Source organism: Artemia franciscana, unplaced genomic scaffold (genome assembly GCF_032884065.1).
Source record: "Artemia franciscana unplaced genomic scaffold, ASM3288406v1 Scaffold_1416, whole genome shotgun sequence".
NCBI lineage: Eukaryota > Metazoa > Arthropoda > Branchiopoda > Anostraca > Artemiidae > Artemia > Artemia franciscana.
Genome location: NW_027062820.1, coordinates 23670 through 48883, shown reverse-complemented (window position 1 = coordinate 48883; position 25214 = coordinate 23670). Strand labels below are relative to the sequence as shown.

General features: G+C 35.8%; 1 protein-coding gene across 1 annotated transcript in view; it reads right to left on the bottom strand.

Annotated features, from left to right (window-relative positions):
• Positions 1-25214, bottom strand: part of LOC136042524 (FACT complex subunit spt16-like) — a 53558-nt gene that overhangs the window by 14452 nt on the left and 13892 nt on the right. Inside the window, exons 6-12 of the mRNA XM_065727486.1 lie at positions 23629-23780; positions 21265-21379; positions 19036-19184; positions 16642-16828; positions 14508-14681; positions 8147-8348; positions 1204-1402 (exon numbers count right to left, since the gene is read on the bottom strand). Of these exons, the coding sequence (XP_065583558.1) occupies positions 1204-1402; positions 8147-8348; positions 14508-14681; positions 16642-16828; positions 19036-19184; positions 21265-21379; positions 23629-23780 (1178 nt within the window). The remainder of the gene's footprint in view (positions 1-1203; positions 1403-8146; positions 8349-14507; positions 14682-16641; positions 16829-19035; positions 19185-21264; positions 21380-23628; positions 23781-25214) is intronic.

Here is a 25214-nt window from a genome sequence, read left to right as displayed (position 1 = left end):
CACGTTAAGACAAGCAGCACTACAACTATTATGCACAATTACCGAGTCCAATTAAAAAGTTAAATAAAGCTCAAAACAAAAGCATTTGAGTTAAAATAACACATCATCACTCAAGGGTGAAGAGGGCGATTTTAAATCTTCTCCTGTACTTCACTAGTCATTTGTCAGTTTGGATATCTTGGATTAGCTCCAAAGATGGGCTTGCTAAGTCAAAGTTTTACAAAATTCGTCCTCCAATTAAAGCATTTTCAGTTTTAAAATAACTTTTTAGATTCAGGTACCTTGTTTTTACATCTGTTACTTAATGATAATTATATGTCAAAAATTCTTGTTATATTACGTGTTATTATGCTTTATTCTATTCTTTATTATTTGTTATTCTATCCTCATTTTAGCCATTATGATATAGCTTAGAATTGCTTCAAAGCTATTGAACAACGTCCTTTCAAAATGTTGTCTATGAGCATTGCTTCCTGTGAATATTCAACAGATGCAAATATGAAGTAAATATACATATAGGTATTTTCAAAGACCACACTACATCTCCATGACGATAAATAACAGTTAAAATAGGGTTAAATGCATTTATTAGGCAGTGAAAAATCTTTCAAAAATACTGTATATATGATCAAAATGTCCAGTATTTTCTTTTTTTTTCACTGTCTAATATAAGGATTTATTTAGTTTGGGACTGGGGTCAGTGGCGCGACTCTGTAAGCTCAGCCAGAGTCGACCCAGTCTAAATGGGTACCTAGAGAAATCAGGGGAAGGTAAACGGGAAGGGTGTGCAAAAGTACAAGATTGTTGTCCCCCAGCCCCCCATTGCACTTCCTGGCTGAAGGGCCAAGAAACAGAGATTAGCACCGCCGGTAGGGACTGTAAAGCCTAAGGCTGTATTCTTTACTTTAATATAAGGATTTATCCCTATTTGAACTGTTCTTTACTAAACTATATATATATATATATATATATATATATATATATATATATATATATATATATATATATATATATATATATATATATATATATAGCGACAAATATGGAAGCAAGGTCGCAATTTTAAAGGAAGGACAGGTAGCAATAACCACCCAGAATTTCAGTTTTTAGCATATTTTTATTTCCAATTGCATAATCATACAAAAGTTAAGCACTAAGATCAGAAGCGTCGAAAAAAACGAAGAATGAATGAAAAAAGCTTACATTTCTTTAAGATGAGTTGATTCTGGACTTTGAAATGAGGTTAGATCCCCTTTTCCAACAGCGGCGCCAGGATGAAAGAAATTCACTCTTAAATATGTATAATCACCCTCTACACTCTGAGATATGTTCTTAATGGTCGAAATATGAAATGGCACAGGAATGCCAAAAATAGGTAGAATCACAGTCTCGTATCTCTTATCTAAAAAACAAAAATATACTCGTATGAATTGAAGGAGAGGAAGAAAATGATGAAGGAAAGTTCAGGTGACTTATTAGTTATAACAATGTTGACAATTCTATTAGTATCTCTCAACTTAGCCTCATTTGATTTACGGTATCCATTAATAGTACTTTAGTATCGTCACTTTAATGCTTATAAGTTTAGCAACCATCTAGCTATCTTATTTTTGTTTAAATTACTTCGTGATCCGAAGAATCTGCTACTGTCGGTCACACAGAACTCGTCTAGTGACATCACGCTTTGTCCCAAATCAAGTCTCAAACTTTTTGACGCAAAAAACGTCAAGAAAACTTGAGACAAATATATCAAAGCGAAAAGTTTAATGTTCAATATGTAAAGAAAATAGGAATCGACAGAAAGAAATCTGTGGCACTTTACCATTGTAGTAATACAAATTAAGAAAATAAAATAAATACAAGTATCACTTACAGTGCAGCATTACCGAACACAAAAAAAAAAATTCAAAACAAGGATATAGGAGACAAAACAAGAGCTAAGAGCTCATATGGCACTTGTGACGAGGCGAGAAGAGCTAAGAGCCAAGAGATCATATGGTATGAGCTCTAACAAAATTCTATGAATCAATAGATTGATTTAAAAAGGAAAATAAGAGGCTTAATGCCGGTCAAGATTTAAAATAAGAGCTCTGAGTCACAAAGTCCTTCTAAATATCAAAATTCATTAAGATCCGATCACCCACTCGTAAATTATAAATACCTCATTTTTTCGAATTTTTCCTCTCCCTTTTGCCTCCCAGATGGTCGAATCTGGGAAAACGACTTTATCAAGTCAAATTGTGCAGCTCCCTGACACGCCTACCAATTTTCATCGCCCTAGCACGTCCAGAAGCACCGAACTCGCCAAATCACTGAACCCCTCCCCCCAACTCCCCCAAAGAGAGTGAATCCAGTACGATTCTGGCAATCACGGATCAAGGACATTTGTTTATTCTATCCACCAAGCTTCATCCCGATTCCTACACTCCAAGTGTTTTTCCAAGATTTCCCCCTCCAAATCCCCACAATGTCAAAAGATCTGGACGGGATTTGAAATAAGAGCTCTGAGACATGAATTCCTTCTAAAAATCAAATTTCATTACGATCCGATCATCTATTCGTAAGATATAAATACTCCAATTTTCTAGTTTTCCAAGAATTCCGGTTCCCCCCTCCAACTCCCCCGAATGTCACAGGATCTGGTCGGAATTTGAAATTAGAACTTTAAAGCACAAGATCCTTCTAAATATCAAATTTCATTAAGATCTGGTCACCCTTTCGTAAGTTACAAATACCTCAATTTTCAAAATTACCCCCCCCCCCCCATTTCCACCAAAGAGAGCAGATCCAGTCCAGTTATGTCAGTCACGTATCTTAGACAGGTTTCTATTCTTCCCATCCAGTTTCATCCTGATCTCACCGCTTTACGTATTTTCTAAGATTTCCGGTCCCCCCAACTGCCCCCCCCCCATTACGCTTGATCCGGTTGAGATTTAAAATAAGATATCGGAGTTACGAGGTCCTTCTAAATATGAAGTTTCATGAAGATCCGATCACTCCTTCGTAAGTTAAAAATACGTCATTTTTCTTATTTTTCACAATTACCCCCGCCCCCCTCAATTGAGCGGATCCATTCCAATTATGTAAATCACATATGCAAGACTTCTGCTTATTTTTCCAACCAAGTTTCATCCCAATCCCTCCAATCTAAGCGTTTCCCATCATTTTAGGTTTCCCCACCCCAAACTTCCCCCAATGTCACCCGATCCGGTCAAGATTTAAAATAAGAGCTTTGAGGCACGATATCCTTCTAAAAATCAAATTTCATTGGATCCAATCACCCGTTCGTAAGTTAAAAATACCCTCATTTTTTCTAATTTTTCAGAATTACCCCCCCCCCCAACTACCCCAAAGAGAGCGGATCAATTCTGGTTATGTCAATCATGTATCTAGAACTCGTGTTTTTTTTCCACCAAGTTTCATCCCGATCCCTCCACTCTAAGTGTTTGCCAATTTTTAGGTTTAGACACAAGGACAAATGACGGGAGACAGAATGTATTGGACTTGTATGATTTGCGTCAAATATGGGTACATCAGGGGGTGGGGGTAAGATTAGGTTATTAACCCATTTCTGAGATATATTCTCCCCCCCCCCTAATTTGCAAATATATAGCCCAAATTATACTATTATATAAACTAAAGTATTATATTTACATCATGTTTCGGTGTATTTCATTATGATTAACGTAACTACACTTCTTGAGTGTGTTAGGTATAATACAGAAGTACCAGTAATTTTCTTTCAAAAGGCCACAGACTAATAGAATCAATTTTCGATGATTTTTAAGTTAATCCCCCCCCTAAAAATGAACCAAGAGCCTGTGTATGTACCTGCAGTCCTTTGAGTCTGCAAGGCTATCAAAATATTCAACACCAGACTTTAGAATAACATCAAAAATTATTACCTTACCCTTTTGTATTATCGACACTGTTCTTTATAGGTAGGAATTTTTTCATACACTTCAGTTACAATTTTATCCTTATCTTTTGACATAGATTCTTGAATGACTTCCATTTCTGCTCATCAAATTCATGGAAAACGTTTTAAATACGTATTTAAATTGCGCATTAAAACCCGCGTTGTCTGTGCCCAAAGGACTGGGTACTAATTAAAAGTCAATAGCTAAGTTCATGAATGTGAAATCATCATTGATGACTGTCACAGTGTAAAAATATTTTCCCTTTACTGTGCTGACTGCATAGATGACTGGAACAGTTACATCCGCAGGACTTTGCTTCTTAGGGAATTCCAATTTCGTCAGCAATAGTTACAGCTTAGGGGTATAAGCCTAGAGAAGGAAACATGTTAAGAAAACATTTCATAATACGCACAATAGCTATAGCAAACACCTTTTGCATGGATCCCCCCTATACTTTACCGCCAACCCCCCTTCCCCTAAAAAGCAAATATATAGTCCAAATTATATAAAACCAATGCATTCTGTCACCCATCACTTGTTTTCCGGTTGTTCTTTTAAACAGTTAATTCAATTAATAAGTACAAGGTATGAAACAAGAGAGACGCGTTGGGGGAATAGAGGGGAAATATATAATTTCGACTGTATATTTACACATTAAGGGGGGGAGGTAAAATATAGGGGGTTCCATGCAAAATCTGTTTGCTACAATTGTTATGCATATTGTAAATTGTTTTCTTATCATGCTTCCTTCTCAAACATGTTTCCTTCTTAAATCGTAAGTTAAAAATACCTAATTTTTATAATCTTTCAGAATTAACCCTCGCCCCCACTCCCCCAAAGAGAGCGGATCCGCCCTTCCAACTCCCCCGAATGTCACAGGATCTGGTCGGAATTTGAAATTAGAAATTTATAGCACAAGATCCTTCTAAATATCAAATTTCATTAAGATTTGGTCACCCTTTCGTAAGTTACAAATACTTCAATTTTCAAAATTACCTCCCCCCTCCCAATTCCACCAAAGAGAGCAGATCCGGTCCAGTTATGTCAGTCACGTATCTTAGACAGGTTTCTATTCTTCCCATCCAGTTTCATCCTGATCTCACCGCTTTAAGTATTTTCTAAGATTTCCGGTCCCCTCAATTGCCCCCCCCCCCCCAATTACGTTTGATCCGGTTGAGATTTAAAATAAGATATCGGAGTTACGAGGTCCATCTAAATATGAAGTTTCATGAAGATCCGATCACTCCTTCGTAAGTTAAAAATACGTTATTTTTCTTATTTTTCAGAATTACCCCCCCCCCCCCCGCAATTGAGCGGATCCGTTCCAATTATGTAAATTACGTATGCAAGACTTATGCTTATTTTTCCAACCAAGTTTCATCCCAATCCCTCCAATCTAAGCGTTTCCCATCATTTTAGGTCTCCCCACCCCAAACTTCCCCCAATGTCACCAGATCCGGTCAGGATTTAAAATAAGAGCTTTGAGCCACGATATCCTTCTAAAAATCAAATTTCATGGAGATCCAATCACCCGTTCGTAAGTTCAAAATACCTCATTTTTTCTAATTTTTAAGACTTACTCCCCCCCCCAACTACCCCAAAGAGAGCAAATAAGTTCCGATTATGTCAATCATGTATCTGGGACTTGCGCTTATTTTTCCCATCAAGTTTCATCCCGATCCCTCTACTCTAAGTGTTTTCCAAGATTTTAGGTTCCCCCCCTCCAACTCCCCCCAATGTCATCAGACCCAGTCGGGATTTAAAATAAGAGCTCTGAGACACAATATCATTCAAACATCAAATTTCATTAAGATCCAGTCACCAGCTCATAAGCTAAAAATACTTCATTTTTTCTATTTTTCCGAATTAACCGGCCCCTACTCCCCCCCCCTCAGATGGTCAAATCGGGAAAACGACTATTTCTAATTTAATCTGGTCCGGTCCCTGATACGCTTGCCAAATTTCATCGTCCTAGCTTACCTGGAAGTGCCTAAAGTAGCAAAACCGGGACCGACAGACCGACAGAATTGGCGACTGCTATATGTCACTTGGTTAATACCAAGTGCCATAAAAATAGAAGCTAAGTTGCTTTACCAGGGGCGTAACACACACACACACACACACAAACACACAAAATACAAGTATCACTAACAGTTCAGCATTAGCAAAAAGAAAAAATCAAAACAAGGAAATAGGAAACAAAAAATAGAAGCTAAGGTGCTTTACCATGGGCGTAACACGCAAAATCACACAAAATACAAGTATCACTTACAGTGCAGCATTACCGAACACAAAAAAAAAAAATCAAAACAAGGATATAGGAGACAAAAAAATAGAAGCTAAGTTGCTTTAGCAGGGGCGTAACACACACAAAATACAAGTATCACTAACAGTTCAGCATTAGAAAAAAGAAAAAATCAAAACAAGGAAATAGGAAACAAAAAATAGAAGCTAAGGTGCTTTACCATGGGCCTAACACGCAAAATCACACAAAATACAAGTATCACTTACAGTGCAGCATTACCGAACAAAAAAAAAAATTCAAAACAAGGATATAGGAGACAAAAAAATAGAAGCTAAGTTGCTTTACCAGGGGCGTAACACACACACACACACACACAAACACACAAAATACAAGTATCACTAACAGTTCAGCATTAGCAAAAAGAAAAAATCAAAACAAGGAAATAGGAAACAAAAAATAGAAGCTAAGGTGCTTTATCATGGGCGTAACACGCAAAATCACACAAAATACAAGCATCACTTACAGTGCAGCATTACCGAACACAAAAAAAAAATTCAAAACAAGGATATAGGAGACAAAAAAAATAGAAGCTAAGTTGCTTTACCAGGGGCGTAACACACACACACACACACACACAAAATACAAGTATCACTAACAGTTCAGTATTAGCGAAAAGGAAAAATCAAAACAAGGAAATAGGAAAGAAAAAATAGAAGCTAAGGTGCTTTACCATGGGCGTAACACGCAAAATCACACAAAATACAAGCATCACTTACAGTGCAGCATTACCGAACACAAAAAAAATTCAAAACAAGGATATAGGAGACAAAAAAATAGAAGCTAAGTTGCTTTACCAGGGGCGTAACACACACACACAAACACACAAAATACAAGTATCACTAACAGTCCAGTATTAGCGAAAAGAAAAAATCAAAACAAGGAAATAGGAAACAAAAAATAGAAGCTAAGGTGCTTTACCATGGGCGTAACACGCACAATCACACAAAATTACCAAGGCATGGTAATTAATTTAAGAGTTTTTATAGGGTAAAACGAAATGATAATGGTTGATATTATTTCCTTCGATGCGAGCTTGAATTAATCAGGTCTCAAATTTCAACCAATTGAGGTCATTTATAATCATTTCATTGAAAATTAAGAAGAGAATTTGACAAGAGAAAAAAAAGACAACCTCACAATGGTGGCAACATTAGATAGCATATCCGGGCTGAAATATTTCCAAATTGTTTCAGAAGTATAACCCTTTTAGGAAGATGAAAGCTTCAGATGGGCTAGTATATATATTCCAGCTCCTTTAAAGAAACTAAGTTATGAGCCAATAGAAATATCATTGTTTTGATTCATTCTCGTGAGCTGCACCTTCTATGTCACCACGAACCAAATGTACAACCCATACAATAGTTTGACACGTTAAAGAAAATATTTAAACTCTCAATCACAAAACCAAGCAGGATCAACAAGATTTGGAGCAACCAATACCTGTGAACTATTATTTATGTCAGGAGTTAAAATCATAAGGTTAGATTATTTTTCCGAGGAGCCAATTTTTATTATCCGGTTTCCCGAAGAGGAGAGGCAACTACAAAATTCTAAGACGATCCTTCTAGTACTTTCCCTCTTTCTGCAGTTAGGACTTCATTAACCAAATGATAGTTGACACAAAACCGTAATATTCCAGACAAATTTAAGACTACCAAACTTTATCTTTCCATTCCCGCAGAGCCTGGGATCGAAAGAGGCGTAACAAATATTCATCAGCTAAACTCGGTTCCCTAAACATAAACAAGCCCTAGGGCTGAAGATGAGGCATCTCAAAACGGGTGCTTCAACTGCAGCCTTCGTCACCAAGGCCTGAGTCAAACCATGTAACAAATACAATCCGTGAATAAATAGGAAAAAAAGTCTTTATGCGCTTATTCAAACCTGCTTTTCTCATTGGACTAGATAATGTTTCACTCACCAACAAAAATTTTTAATTCTTTAACTTCTGGTTCTTTCCAAGGCAGGTCTTTGGAGCTTTTATACGAGACTGTATTTTTTCTCACTTTTTCTTGATCAGTTTTCCCAGACATCTGAGCCAGTCGCTTCTGAGCCTCCTCATTCAATTGGCGGGCCAATTCTTTTTGTCTTTCTTTGCGCTTTTCTTCTGCAGATCCTTCTTGCTATAGGATTAAAAACAAGAACTGTAATTGACATAATTTTTCTTTTTGCAGGTTTATATGCAAAACGTATTTCCCTAACCGGAAATATAACCGGAATCATGCATTAAAAGTAATCGCGTGATTCCGATTGGTTGAAAAAGTTAACCACTGATAAAAATCGGTATGTAAACACAGTTTGGGCACTTAATAAACTAGTCTTTTACAGACAGTACTTGGAATCAGATGGATATTTATGGATTTGGAAGTAAATAGCCGGCAAAAGGGGAACCTCCTAAAGTTGTGTCTGGTCGCACTTCTCCTTTAAACGAAGAAAAAAAAATTTCCTAGAATTATCGGTGCTTTAGCAATGGCCAAAAAATAATACAATATATGCCAAAATCATAATTGATAAAAGGAAAAATATTAACAATAAATGATTAGTTTCTAGTCTTTTTTTTGTACGGAAAATTGAAAAAGTATTCATTCAAAATAATAACAAAAGCTAAGAGCTCATATGGCACTTGCGACGAGGCCAGAAGAGCCAAGAGCTCATATGGCATGAGCTCTGGCAAAATTCTAAGAATCAATGGATTGATTTAAAAGGAAAATCAGAAGCTTAATACCGGTCGGGATTTAAAATAAGAGCTCTAAGACATGAGGTCCTTCTAAATATCAAAAATCATTAAAATCCGATCACCCACTCGTAAGTTAAAAATACCTCGTTTTTTTCTATTTTTTCCTCTCCCTTCAGCCCCTAGATGGTCGAATCGGGGAAAATGATTTTTTCAAGTCAATTTGTGCGTGTATCTGACATGCCTACCAATTTTCATCGTCCTAACACGTCCAGAAGCACCAAACTCGCCAAAGCACTGGACCCCCCGCCTAACTCCCCAAAAGAGAGCGGATCCCGTCCGGTTACGTTAATCGCGTATGTACGATATTTGCTTATTCTACCCACCAAGTTTCATCCCGATCTCTCCACCATAAGCGTTTTCCGAGATTTCCAGTTTCCCCCTCCAACTCCCCCCATCGCCACCAGATCTGGTCGGGTTTTAAAATAAGGGCTCTGAGACATGTGTTCCTTCTAAATATCAAATTTCATTAAGATCCGGTCCCCCATTCTTAAGTTAAAAATACCAATTTTTTTCTAAATTAACCCCCCCCCCCCCCAACTCCCCCAAAGAAACCGGATCCGTTCCAATTAAGTCAATCACGTATCTATGACTTGTGCTTATTCTTCCCATCAAGTTTCATCCCGATATCTCCACTCTAAGCGTTTTCCAAAATTTCCGGTTTCCAAGATTTCTGTTTCCCCCCTCTAACCCTCTATGTCCCCGGATCCGATTCGAATTGAAAATGGAGCATCTGAGACATAAGATTCTTCTATATATCAAGTTTCATTGAGATCCGATCACCCATTCATAAGATACCTCGATTTCACGTTTTCCAAGAATTCTGGCTTCCCCCTCCAACTCCCTTCAATGTCACCGGATCTGGTCGGGATTGAAAATGAGAGTTTTAAAGCACAAGATCTTTCTAGATATCAAACGTCTTTAAGATCTGATCACCCGTTCGTAAGTTAAAAATACCTCATTTTTTCTAATTTTTCCGAATTACTCCCCCCTCCCCAACTCCACCAAAGAGAGCGGATCCGGTCCGGTTATGTCAGTCACCTATCTTGGACTTGTGCTTATTCTTTACACCAAGTTTCATCCTGATCTCTCCACTCTAAGCGTTTTCCAAGATTTCTGTTTCCCCCCTCTAACCCCCTATGTCCCAGGATCCGATTCGAATTGAAAATGGAGCACCTGAGACTCAAAATCTTTCTATATACCAAGTTTCATTAAGATCCGACCACCCATTCGTAAGGTAAAGATACGTCAATTTTCAAATTATCCAAGATTTCCGGTTTTCTCCTCCAACTCCCCCCGATGTCACCGGATCTGGTCTGGATTTAAAGTAAGAGGTCTGAAGCACAAGATCCTTCTAAAAATCAAATTTCATTGAGACCTGATCACCCGTTTGTAAGTTACAAATATCTCTTTGTTTTATTTTTCAGAATTAATCCTCTCCCCCCCCCCAACTCCCCCAAAGAACTCGGATCCGTTCTGGTTATGTTAATCACGTGTCTAGGACTTGTGTTTTTTTTTTCCCACCAAGTTTCATCCCGATCCCTCCACTCTAAACATTTTCCAAGATTTTAGGTTTCCCCCTCCAATTCCCCCCAATGTCACCGGATCCGGTCGGGATTTGAAATAACACCTATGAGACACGATATCTTTCTAAATATCAAATTTCATTAAGATCCGATCACCCATTCGTAAGTTAAAAATATGTAATTTTTTCTAATTTTTCCGAATTAACCGTCCCCTACTCCCCCCAGATGGTCGAATTGGGGAAAACGACTATTTCTAATTTAATCTGTTCTGGTCCCCGATACGTCTGCCAAATTTCATCATCCTAGCTTATCTGTAAGTGCCTAAACTAGCAAAGCCGGGACAGACAGACAGATCGACCGACAGACCAACAGAATTTGCGATCGCTATACGTCACTTGGTTAATGACAAGTGCCATAAAAAAAGACTCTTTCACTAGATTCGAATCAAAACTTACACTGTCTGATAAAAACTTGGGTGAAATGATTGTACATAACGTTTGTTTTTTTTTTCAAGATAATGCAAAGAAAATAATTATGCGATAATGCGAGTCAATATTGCTCGTCGCTAACCAACTTTTCTGTAATAACTTTATAGCCACATATTACTAAGTACATGCACTGAATATATAACTAAATATATATTTAGAATTATATGTGAGTCGGAATGGAGAAAACTATTTGCTCTTCTCCTTACAAAACGGTATACGCTACGATTTTTGCTATCTGGTGCCCGATAGGCTTCTTGGCTAGTCTTTCTTTCGCTGGATTTTTTTTTTTTTTTTAATGCAGATGAAGGATATGAAACGTTAATAAGGAACTTTGGTGTTAATTCAGTGACTTTTTGTATATGGTCTTTGCGGTTGCAAAGGATTTTTGAGATGTAAGAAGACAAGTTAAGACCAAGATGGGTCTTCAACAAAAAACCGAATTAACTATCTAAAAATCGCAGAAAACAATGCGTTCAGATAGCCAACTGACTACATAACAAATTTGAAGACTTTTGGTTTTCTTTCCGCCTCAGTTCTCTAATTTGGAAGTGTTTAAACAAAATTCAGTAAAATCCCCGAACTTTTAGACAATTACCATAACTACGGACTCCCCCCCCCCCTCAGTTAGGAAACCATATTTAAATGCTTGAGTTTTCATAAAAATCAAGTGAAACAAACACCCATTATATATGTTCTCAATAATGGACGACACACTTGAATAGTTTGGAATAGATTAGGTAGCGCGATGTCTTATTCCTATTTCTCACCCAATGAAGTCCTATTTACATTCAGAAGTTTAGTTTAGGATCTAATGCCCTTTACAAAAGTAGGCTTTTTTCGACCTCCACCAAGTCGCTTTTCTACCATTGGCCCGCACCAATGACGGGCTCCAGCCTTCGATCCCCTACAAATATAGTCCTGCGCTGCATCCCTTTGTTCGCTACTGTCGGCAACTCGGGCCTTCTACCATTGCAAACAAAAGACTCGAATTTTTGGCCTCAGCACGCTCGTTATCTTCACATTTCCGGTTTTGTTTTTTCGTAGCCTATGAGAGAGAAAAAAAGTCATAAAAATACATGCATCAACTTACAGTTTCTCCCTTTAAACATGAAAAGAATCAAGCACGATTAATTTCAACAAAAAAGCATTGATTAAACAAAGAACAATTTGAAGGAATAAGACATGATGCGACTGTCAAGTCTTGAGTATACCTTGTATTACAGTTGTTGTTTTTGTATAATTGGGCTGAAACAAGTCTACACAGATTTTAGAACTTAGAATTACATCCTTATAATGGAGATAACTGACCAGGAATTACTGTTTCAAAGCAATTAAACACAACAATGACAAAAAAAATTATACTGTTGGTTTTGAGTACAATTTACCGTTCATCTTTACGTTTTGGAGTGAGGTTGGTCCAAAAATGTAAGAAAAATCAAACGGCCCAAAATGTCTATCAGTTTCGGACACTAACCTCTTCAAGAATCCCTTAAATATTACTACTCAAAGTTAACAACTGCTTTAACGTTAAATTTTGTGAATTGAAAAATTAGAGGAAGTTCATTTTGCTCCTGAATGGCTCATTATAGACTCATTAAGAAGAGATCTGGAAGGATTCAGAATAAGACCGAAAATATACAAAAAAAATGTATCAACGCAAAAACCATCACGGGAAAAAAGTGAAACTGAACAATAACCGAACATTTCCCATTAATTCAAGTAAACTGAAGCAATATGTGAAAAAAAATCCATGTAAAAGTCCTTAAAAGGGATTATCGTGACAATCCATACCTTCTTTAAACTGAATACAGATTCACTTTCCTTTTATATTACGATGATTAAAATAAGTGAAAGAATATATTCTCAGAACTAATTAATATTAAAGATTGGGCTCAAAACGAGGAGATCATACAATGGGACTTCGGGCTAATCAAATGAAGAAAAAGAAAACTGAATTAAATAATAAAATAGATGAATCCAGCCAATGAGTTTCTAAAATGAAAAATCTGTAAAGTGAGAAACTATACAATTTGAAGTTTACAAATTAACTTCAAATTAGCGTTTGAAGTAGAACATAAAAGGCAATTAAATATCAGAGATCAAATCAAGTAGATTGTAAAAATATACTAATAATGATATCGGAAATGCCTTTTCTTGACGCAAGTTCAATAGCCAGCCAAGTAAGTGGCTGGCAATTAAGCAAGGTTCAATTGAAACTTTCTCCCTTATATAGCATACCTTATGCGCATTTCCCTGTCTGGTTACACATTAAACTGATTTTGATGTACCGGCTTATTCAATTATGAGCTCTCGCTTTATGTAAATAGGTATTGTGTTTGTGATCTTTTAGATTTTTACAAACAAAAGAAGCAACCAACAATACATAACCACTGAAATGATAATAGTGAAAGGAAAAAAAATTGTCTTTCGACTTCTTTCATTACTGACATGGATACGTGCGGGAATTTCTTTTTTTCAGGAAGAATAAATTTTATTTTTTTAAAATGTTGCCCGAAAAGAATCACATTTTTACGAACATCAAACAATTACATAGTTTTCAACTTATATTCATTGGAGTTGAACTGCTAAAGTTTTTTTTTTCAAATTGAACTACCAATTGCCTTTGGTTTATTTTACTTCCACCAAATTATTTGTCTAGCCTCTTTCCATTATAACTTCTCTACCTTTGGTTCTTATCATTTTCATACTTGATAGTAACCAGGAGGGGAAAATCATTACGTTCAAAATTACTAGTGATGTTTTCAACTTCATAAGAAAACTCCGGGCCAATCATTAATCTCCAGCTCTAAAAAGAATCATATTCCGCCATGCAATGGTTAGCTGAAGTCATTACACAGATGCTGTAAATAGGTTTCTGAATTTCACAATAGAGTAGCCTATACGTCGATTTTTTTTTTCTTTTGCATGCGTGTCGCCAGACAGGCTCCACTACTAATTCAGATTTAACCGAGTAAAAAAAAATGGTAAGTAAAAAAATAAATTTCACCTGATCAAGATAGAACAAATAAATACGGTATTACAAAATAAAGTGCAAAGATCCAAAAACGATGCAACCAAAAAATAACAGAAACAATTCAACGCTCACACTCAAGATTTCGTTTTAAAAATACATAAGTTTCACTTTTGAAAATTTGCTTTACTAATTAGGAACACAAGCTAAATAACCAGATGTTTTTTTTCCAAATACGTGAAACAAAAAACAAACAATAAAGAGAAAAAGTAGCTTACACTCAGGAGAAAGAGAAACCAAGGCATAGACTTGAAAATATTTATCCCAAGAGATTATGACGAGAATAAAATTGAATTCCGACTCCTTTATTTGCTGGAGTGAAATTGGTCCTACACGATCAAACCCATTTAACACATACAAAACAAATTCAAGCAACTGCAATTAGGTGGGCGATTTAATAATTAATAAATCCCGTCCATTTTTGAAATAAGACAAAAGAGTTAGGATATTTCTCAGACTCCACCAATCGAGAAGACAGGGTCAAGAGCGAGAAAGTTACTTACACGGAGTTTGCTTTCAAGGACAGTTGATCTCTTTCCTCTTCCTAACTGTTCGGGAGGCGTTGGAGGCTCATTTTCCTGTTCACTTTGTCCGCTCTCATCTTCCTCCTCTTTCAAGAAAATGCAAACATTCTTCACACGCTTTTTTGATTGTGTAATAACAGTAGCTGGCTGACCCTATATATACGAAGTCAATGAAATTATTTGGAGATCCTCGTCTTTTTTGTAAGAAAAAAAAAGAACAGTAGGAAGCCCATGTTAACATAGATGTCATTCTATAAAGAACATAAGACTGTTTACAATGGAGTAACACCGAGAATTTGTTACAGTTTGGAGATCCTAGTCTTTTTTGTAAGAAAAAAAGAAAAAAAAAGTAGGAAAACTATGTTAAGATAGATATCATTACATAAAGAACATAAGACACACAATGTTTAGGCCCTTTCTGTTTTAGATCTTAAATGAGCTTAGCCAGGGCTTTCTTTACGGTAAAAATTTAGTTTTTAAAATTTTTGAGATCCAGGCGTGGTATCACTGATACAGTTCTTTTTTAATGGTACAAGCTCATGTGTTACACTACGTTGAAAGTGTCGAGTTGAAAGTGTACGTTGAAAGTGACGATTTACTTGATGCGGTACATATTAGAAGAACGTAGTGCTCACTTCAAAAAATCGATAATGACCACACAAAAACTAGTGCAATGCATCCACGAGCTATACCTTGAAGCGTTGCAAAAACCCTCCGTTACCCCCCCCCCCCTCCAAGAATGTCTTAGCAGAAATGTGGGCATGTTGGCGCTTGTTGTTTGAAGTATTTTCTACCTATTACCGAAGACAAAATTAGACTGAGAACCCTTAATGCCCCCATTAGCTTTTCCGCAGAAAGGCCTGCAAAGATATTTAATATATTACCTTTCCAAGCTCCAAGTTTTTAAAAAAAGGATATATATATATATATATATATATATATATATAATATATATATATATATATATATATATATATATATATATATATATATATATATATATATATATATATATATATATATATATATAGATATATATATATATATATATATATATATATATATATATATATATATATATATATATATATATATATATATTATACAGCAGTCACTTAAATATTTTCAGTTACTACGACTGAAAATATAAAGTTGACCCTCCAACACTATGTATGGACCTCTAACTGTATCCTGACTATCCGCCAATTGTTTACAACCCTACCCTGTAAGCAAGGCAGGAATGTTGCACTTTTTTTAAAGAACCCCATCCCATTTGTTGCCCCTGTTTCAAAATAATTTTTAAATCATTATAACTTATTATAATTATTATTTATTTATTTATAGTGGAATCATGCAACGATCTTAAATATATACAATTGGAGGAACAAAGATGGCTAATTATCCCGCACCTAAAATGTACCACCAATACAAACATAAAATTTTTTAAGTCGGGCATTGTTAAAATTGAAATCATACAATGGTTTTCAATATGTTTGATCTGAGATCACAGAATGGGCCCAAGATCCCTCCAATATCCCCCTCGCCAACAGGTCTTTATCAGAAAGATACTTGTTTTGAAGCAGAATCGTGCAAGGAATTTTCAATCTTTAAAGGAAGGAGGAGGTAGCCTATTGGCCTATCGAACACCACCTACCACTCACATCGCTAGATTTTTAGTTGGAAGATAGGCAGCACATAGTGTCCTGTTTGAACCAAAATCATACACAATTTCCAGTCTGAAAGTTTCAATCTAACCCTTAGAAATGACACCATTGGTTAGGCGGCAGACAATATGGAATAAAGTCCGTTTTTAAACAAAAGCAGCGTATTTTGAGAGACTTAAAGGGACGTGATCACTTTTTAATATTTTTTTTTTAATATAAAAATTGAAAAACCTAAGAGGTTGACAACTACATCGTTAATTAAACGTTAAAGAAACAAAACAAAAGCGTTGCTCACGAAACACCTTTATCATCACAGCTAGCCAAAGGTTCGTGCAACACTCCACACTACCAAAGCAACGTAAATCTTAGAAGTTTATATTTGAAAGGCTGAAAAAAAAACGAATAGCACAAAACTTATATCAAAAAACATTTTAGAACTTCATAAGTACCTCGTTAACAACAGCTGTGTCACCAATAAATAGGGCATAAGTCTCAGCTCCTTTCTCTGATGCTGATTGATTTTTTAGATCCGTAATTCCAACGCTGACGTTAAAAACCATGCCCTGTTTGATTTTGGCATCGTTTTTTGGACCAATCAGAAGAGAGCCTTCACGAAATTCAATTCCAGTTGCAAACCTGGAATTGTAAAGAACATGGAACGTTACTACAAATGCAAAAAGATTTCTTGTTAAGAGTTACTCCCAGCCAGAGACTAACAGTATAGTTTATCTGCCTTAACAAAGTAAAACCCAAAGAGTGTTGGAAATTCATAAGATATTCTGCATAGTTGGCAGGTCCTAGCTGTTTTACAATAAAAAAAAAATATAATTTAGCAACATTCAAAAAATCTCAGGTTTAATCGAAATAAATAAAGAGAATTTAAAATCGACATTAAAAAAAAATAATTAAGTTCTTTAATAAACAGATTTTCTTAAAGTGCTTTGGATTTCAACTAAAAATTGATCAATACAAAAAAAAAAAACAATACAAAATACAATACAATACAAATTACACATCAATTTCCACTTTGACCCGCATTTGCCATGACTATACATAAGGTGCAAGGGTAAACTTTTGGCCTTTTAACGTTGCCGTCAACTTAGTTCTCCAATTCTTAATCATGGTTGTGTTATACGTGGTAATTTATCCTGTGAAGAGACAATGTAACGTGAAATTTCTGTTACCACTTGAAAATGAATGACGAACAAATAAAGAAATATCGTCATACACCAATACAATACAAATTTGACCCGCATTTGCGGGTCAAAGTGGAAATTATGAAAAACAAAGCAAACGTTAGAACAGCACCACATATAATGCAGGGTTACTCAACAGAATTAAAAAACCAAAAATGCCTCAAACAAAGGGGTGACTAGCCTCTCACATCCCATTCGCCAATAGTTGCAACCCCCAATGCCAAACTTCTTTATGGAAGGTATATGAAACCTGAATATTCGGAATCCGGTGTTAAATATAGGTATGGCCCATGCTGATTAAAGAGGATCACAAACAAGATACAAAATACACTTAGCCACTTGCGCTAATTTTGATCGTTTCCTCACTATTCTCGATAATTGCAATCCTTGATTCGACACTGTATTTTACCGAGATTTTCTGATGACGGTATTTACAAAGATTTTGCATTTTACAGCAAATATTAACATAAAATTAATTCAAAGAACTGCTAAAAAAAAATTGGACAACAGGTTTATTTTTAATGACATAAATTAATATCAGAAGTTAGTTGACGCATAGTAAACCAAGTTTTTTTTTTAATCCAATGCGCTTAGAATTATAAATATTCAGATTAATTATAAATCTAATTATAGAATTATAGATGGTACCTAATACAGATTTCTAGACTCCAGTGACTAAATCGAGGTTTAACTATCTGTATAGTCGGGAGCATTTCTTAACAACATTTTCATTTAACAGTTTTCACCACGTTTTTACCAATAAAAATTATTTAGCATAACCTTGGAAGGAAAATGATACTAACTGGAGTCCGTTCGTATTGCGGTGATGAGCTGTAATATGATCAATTGCCAGGTGGTATAAGGTGGCGTGGCTATTTTTCTTAGAGACGAAAATAGTTTCTAATTTTCAGCTTCTCATGCTTCAAAGGCTTCTAACCCTGCAAAATCACCATTCTGCTTTTGAGATTCAAGGCCGAGCAAAGCCGTTATTGCGAAACAATTTTTTATGCGAGTTAGACATTTAAAACTGGTGCCAAAAGGTTGGAAGGCAAACTAATTCTTGCAGCAGGTTTCGGCAACGTGGTTATAGTTTAACAGCTGCAGTTTCAGGCAACTAGTAATGTACAAAAACTAGAATATCACGAGACTTAGTTGCTGACAAACACTGAATAGCAGCTTCGAGAAGACTGAATGATCTAGATATCAGTGAAAATGAAACTTGATTGTTTGAAGGGTTAACTGGGAACTTACACAGCCATATTTATATTAAAAAATTAAGACAAACTGGGAATTCAATTTATAAGACAGTTTTCAAATATATGCAGCTTAGTATATTTCAATATATTGAAAATTCAATATTTCAATACATGCAGTTTTTGGTAGAAGCATGAGCCAAATTAAAAAAAAAAACGATTGAAAAATCATTAAGCTAAAAACGCATGGCACTAAATAAGGCGCAGCGCCATCTAAATAAAAAAACTGAAACTGCAGATATATGAAACTGCAGAGATAACTGAATACACTTTTCATTTATACTATTTTTGCAGTTTGCGAAAATTTAAATAGGTTTTTGCAGTTAGGACACCAATAAATCGCCTAAAAATGACGAAATACAACAAAATTTGTTTGAAGTCGATTGAACCTTACCCAAAGGATTTTGTTAATTTTTCGACAAGTTTTGGCTGTTCCTTTTTGACAAATTCAACGGTTTTCTCGTAGACTTCACTGAGCTTTGTCCCAGGTTTAAGTAGGTCAAGAATCTTGTCCTCAATTGATAGTAGAAACTCGTAATTTTTCTGAAAAAAATAGCATCTAAACGGGGCTTGCATCAATTAACAATAAAGTCAAAAAATATACAAAAAAGCTGGCACTATAAAAAGATAACAGATCCATGAAAGTCAGCATATTTTCAATAGAAACCATACTGATAATTGAAGACATAGACAAAATAAATTATTTAATGCGACTTATAGCTGAAAATCGTACTGCTGTAGTCACTATCTTTTTTAACATTACACTGTCGAAAAGGGCATCAATTATAAGTATCTTGTCTAGTTTACTAGAGCTATGTATAAGCCTACTAAAGGTTTTATGGTTTAAATATTTTAGATTAACCGATTTAACTATTGTCTCTTTTAGGTATGTATGAGCCCCATCCCCGACAGTTCAATTTACACCAACATGACTAGGCCAAAATAGTGAGAGACGCAAATTTTTACAATTGTTTTTAAACTAAGAAGCCAAGGACCAAAACCCACTTTAAACTCAATGCCCATCCGAACTTAATTTTCGTTGAGAAAACCATTTTACTGGAAACAAAAAAAAGAGCAGATTAAAGCAGAGCAAAGTAGGACAAATCATTTTGGAGAAGCAATATAATTACAGTTACTGCTAACAACAATTCTCCGAAATTTCTGGTCCCTTAGGGGCATCACAACTGCGCACACGTTTTCTTTGCTCCCCGTTCTATTTAGAAACAATTCCTTTAGGAAATATTTAGCATACTTTGTTCAATTTTTTGAAATGCCCACGTTTCCATACTACATGTAATAATTGTTATTACAGGCTTTTTAGTATCGTAGTCTTTTCCCTTAGACTCATCTTCCTATTCTTCAAGCGTAACTGAAAAAAAAAAGAAAAAAAAGTCTTGAGCCCTGGATATTATGTTTCACGTAATAAAACAACATACGATTATAATTAATTCGACACTTCAAAGCACTGTTATTCCCACCAAGGCCGTATCCAGGGGGAGGAGCGTAACAAGGCCGTAACAAAAATGAATAAAAAAAATGTTGATGTGTTTTTTGAAGTTTATTTTTGTAAGCCCCCCCCCCCCCCGAAAAAAATTTTTTTTTTTGGGGGGGGGATTCCCCACCCATAAGCCAAAAAAAATACAGGCGTGAAAACGGCACGGAGTCTGCAGGCTGTTAGTCACAAACTTAGAATTTCGAACAATTACAACAAACTCGTCAGAGCTTCGTCAAACAAAAATACATCACAGCGTATTTGTACGTGAAGCTGCTTAGCAAATTCATGTAAAATTGAATAAATCCGATTTCAAGATTCTTCCAAGGTCAGTGGTCATTTCGGTCAACTGACCAAGATCTTACGTTCAAAAAGCCTTATTCTTTTTTCAATTTTAACTTCTCAACATAGCATTCATCGCAAAAAAAGTAGATCTAAAATCGCATCCGATAGCCATTACATTTGCCTATTTAGCAGCCATTTTTCTTGACTGGGTAAGTTTTTGAAAGGATATTGTCAGTGACTCAGCCTTCTAGGCCATAGTAGCTAGCATTTGGTTTATTGTTGGTGTATCGCGAACAAAAATGGAGTTCGCTCTAATAGTAAAGCGACCTGTTCGTGTGAACACGAAGGAGCTGCTCGTGGGGGAATTCGGCCGACCAGTAATTTGAACCTCAAGGATATTTTGCATTTCCCATCATAATGATCAGCTTAAGGTCTCCTCTAAGCTTCAATATACTTCTGAATTTACTGTACCATACTTTAAAATAAGGATCCTTATACATACTCATCTTGCACTGATTACTGATTTACTGATTAAGCAATGGAAAAATTACCAAAATTAAGCAAGATTAAACTGCCATTTTATATGGCAACAAAAGAGCTTGAATAGCAGAGGAGTAACCCAATATTCTCTAGCCCTAACATTACTATTTACAAGGGCCTCAATTCCTAAAAATCCTTTAACCTAAAGGGCACCAGTCATACCAATTCATAATGACGTCAGTTGGTATTAATCTTCAGGATTTACCATGGAATAGGCGTTATTCAGATAAATTGTTTCACGTTATAAACCGAATAAAAATTTAAGATAACTGTGGAAACCAAATAAGATGAAGCAAAAAAAATCACCTGCATCTCTTCACTGGGATTGACCATCATGGTACGGGCAATATTGGAACAGTAGGACTTGTACCTGGCTCCTAGAGAACAAACAATGGCTCCAAAATGTAGAATATTCTTATCACTAAAATAAATTCAGAGTTAGATTTAAGAGTTCAAATTCTAAACATAAATAAGCGAAAAAAGAAAATCATACGCAATCGTATTTGCTCATTTGGGGATGAGAGTAGGGGAGGGGGGCCAGAGACCGCTCAAAAGAGTCCCTTGCTTGGAAAAATAGCCACCTAAAAAATGTACTCTGTTTTAGCCCCCCTCCCCAAGGAAACGTGCTCTGACCCCCTCCCCTCCCCGAAGGGTCGTACCTGTTTTCATTTTCAATCATAAAGCATGAACAAATACAGTTTGGGACTTTGTAAAACAAACCTTAGTGCCCTGACTTAGCTTTAGCCTGTCTTAATCATATCATACTAATATTCCATTTCTCTCTCTCCCTTTTTTTCCTTAGGTTCTGTATAATGATAATAATAAACTAACCAAACGAATAAAACGATTTTAAGGTATATATTCCCCTTGAAACTATTATATTGAAACCAGACTGCACTACATTCCTTAGTCTAGTTATGATATAGCTTAGACTTTTTGATAGAGAAGAATCTAAACTTGCTTTAAAAATACGAAAATTGTCCTTTTTTCAAAGATTTATTTAATGTTCACCGTATTTTTAATCTCAAAAATCCTGTAAATTAAATTTCAAAAATGTAATTCAGTAGACGGAAAGAACCAGATCTTAACAATGTAGGACCCAAATAATGTCAAAGTGCGGGGTGTTCAAAACAATATTCGTACCTACCCAGAGATGAAAAGAGAATCATTATTCTCTGAAAATGGTAAAAATATCCTCCCTGCTCAAAAATCTGAACCATATCAGCCTAAAAATACAGCTTCAGGGAACCCTCTCCACAAAAATCTCTTATATCACCCGCCTAAGGGTTGGAACTCTGTCCACTGATGAGTCGAGCAACTGTCCGCCTTGGACCTATCTAAAGCTTTCGACGACAAGTCTCTATTTTTCCTTTTTAAACAATATTGGTGGGAGAACTCTGCCTCCACATTGATAAACTTAGGCCTCCCATCCACCTTTTCATCGTAAAATGAGGCAGAAATGTGATATATTCAAAACGTTCTAATATTTTATATTACATCAGGTAACATTATTTACTTGTGTGTACAAACTATTCTTATCTTGCTTATGCAAATGATCCCCTAATTCATGGTGAAAATAAGCTGGTCTTTCGGCCATGGTTCCGAAAATTCCCCATTTTTTTATAAGAACGATTTCTCTCTTAACGCTGATAAGCGTCAGTTCCTAGTGCATAACAGTCTGACTGTACCTTATACTCTCCGAGTATGATGCGGTTTCCTTATAGCCTCTGTTCCTCTTTTCAGTGGTTAGACAGCATGATTGCAAATTCAATTTATCATCTAAGACAGCGCACTATTCGTGATTAAAAACAAATTCAACGATGGTATTCTAAAATTATCGGTAATCGTGGGAAGCATAATAGAAGTACTGTAGTTAGGTTATATTCTACTTCATTCTGTCCTCTATCTTTCTTGTCATTACCTCCTTGTAAGTAAGAGTAAAGTTACAAAAATCAAGGTTCATCGTATGTTTTACATATTATCTTTATCTACACCCTTGGCACAGCATTATTAGAATAGTTCATAAATCTGATGTCCAGACATATTGCACATAAAGTTGCCAGTTGCAGTATTTTCCCAGGTTTCGCCATATTATAATATAGTCACATCGTTTTATCAACCGAATTGTAAATCCTGAATTGTAATTTTCTGATTTTGCTCTTTTTTTGTCTATATTATCCTACGAGTATCATAACTTCTGCATGGTGTGAATTAAAATTATTTATTAAATTGTTAATATTATCATTATATGCCACACGATCTTCATAAAAAAAATTGTTGAAGAAGAATGCTTGTCACAAGGCTTAGTAATGACTTAGGTTGGTCCTCAGGATTCACAAAGATCATATATCCAGAACAGTTTTAATAATCATTTAAATAATAAAAACAGTTTTAATAATCGTTAAGCAAGGGGGAGGGCGGGGTGAAAAGGGAAGACGGTGCACGAAAAGTCAGATGCCAAATATTACAGCGGGGTAGCATTGTACATAAAGAAAGAACAGCTTGGAACAGGGCGTGGTCAAAGAGGGGGAGGAGAGTTCCCCAAAGTGCTGACCTTAGGCGGTTGAACGGAGTAAAGAGTTTTGATTAGTAAAAAAAAATTATCTCTTTTAAGCTTTGGCAAAATACCTTATTTACATAATTAAATTATACTAGTGATTTCCGACTAACCTCATGGCAGAAAATTTTAGACTGTAATTTCCACCACTTTGGATTATAGGTGGATAGCACACATCTATCTGTTTTGTATCCACACCAGAAACATACTTTTTGTCCGTCATTGCAGCTTCCACACCTTCTGCCAACTTCGAATGCTTTATTTTCTAGAAAGGAAATATCATCTTAGATTCACTTCAAGATTATCCATAAGTACATTCTAAATATTCTATATTCAAAAGGGATATTTAGTTGCCCAATAAGAAACAGACACATAACTTTTCAATAGTTCCGTGTTAAAAAGTGGGCTTTAATTTCATTGGTGTATATCTGTGACGCAGTTTCGAAAGCCAGTCACATTATTTCTTCGATGTATACGAGAGAGGGGAGTCAAATAACCCACCTATTTTAAGTTTTTGAATTCTTCAAAAATTTTCACTTTAACTATATCTGTCGCAACTTTGACAAACAGGTTAGTTTAATTTAAGATGCGGAAGTCTATTCCTAATGGGGTTGTTTTATTACAGCTTGACTTGACTCCTTCGTTGACGGCTATAGAGAAATATAAAGATGCCAATCTTTATATAGATCTAATAGAAGAGAGCCGACATTTAACCCCCACCCCTCATTCCCAGAACTGGTAGGTCTTCAATTATTTTTTACTTAAAAAAAGGACTCAATTTCTGACGTAAAAAGCACCTGGAAATGGGAATTTTCTGGGAGGGTGTAAAGAGGAAGGCTTTAAATAGATTAGGTTGGAGGAGGAGCGTGCATAGCTGTGTTGGCCTCAGGCGGCTTGGTGCTGCAGTGAGTTATTAGTAGTAGTAGTAGATTTAGCGTACCAGAGAACCATGCTGTAGAAGTTTCAAGCTCCTACGTGGCATAATGTAGTTTTTTTTTTGACAGAAGAGAGATAACGGATACGTGTTTATTTAATTTTTTCCCAGAGTTGACCGTATCGAAACAATGGTCACAGAAAATCGGTAGAGAGCGCATGTGAAAGGAATGTAAAACTTCTCCTCCCCTTTTTAAGTGACCTGAAAGATTGGGTGGCAACTAATCCCCCGGGGAAGCTATTTGCTAGAAAAAAGGCCATGGAAGGGGGCCTTTGCCACGCCCATTTTTCCCAAAAGTCGTCAAATTAAAAAATTTTAGATAGTCGTTTTGTTCAGCGTAGTTGAACTATGCCTTTAGAGGTAACATGACCTCCCCCCAGCCAGTGGGGAGAAGCCTGTAACTTATGAAATTTGCCCATTGTTTAAGTATAGTATTTGTTACAGGGAAATACACAGAGTTTTTGGGACGGTGAATTTTGTACTTTGGGGGGTTTCCATGGAGAGTTTCGATGGGGAGGTAAATTACAGGGACTAGCTTTCAAGGGTAATTTTACAATGGAAAGATTTGACATAATTTTTTACGATTTTTTTTTATTTGTCTTACTTTCTCTTTGCCAACTCAATTTTGCATGGGTATATTTTTCTAGGTGAATTGTCCGGGGACTATTTTCAGCATGTTTGGATTTCCAGAAAAAATCTCCACGGAAGGGGGATTTCTGGAGTGACCGAAAAACGATTAGAAATTTTCAAATGAATTTTTCACGC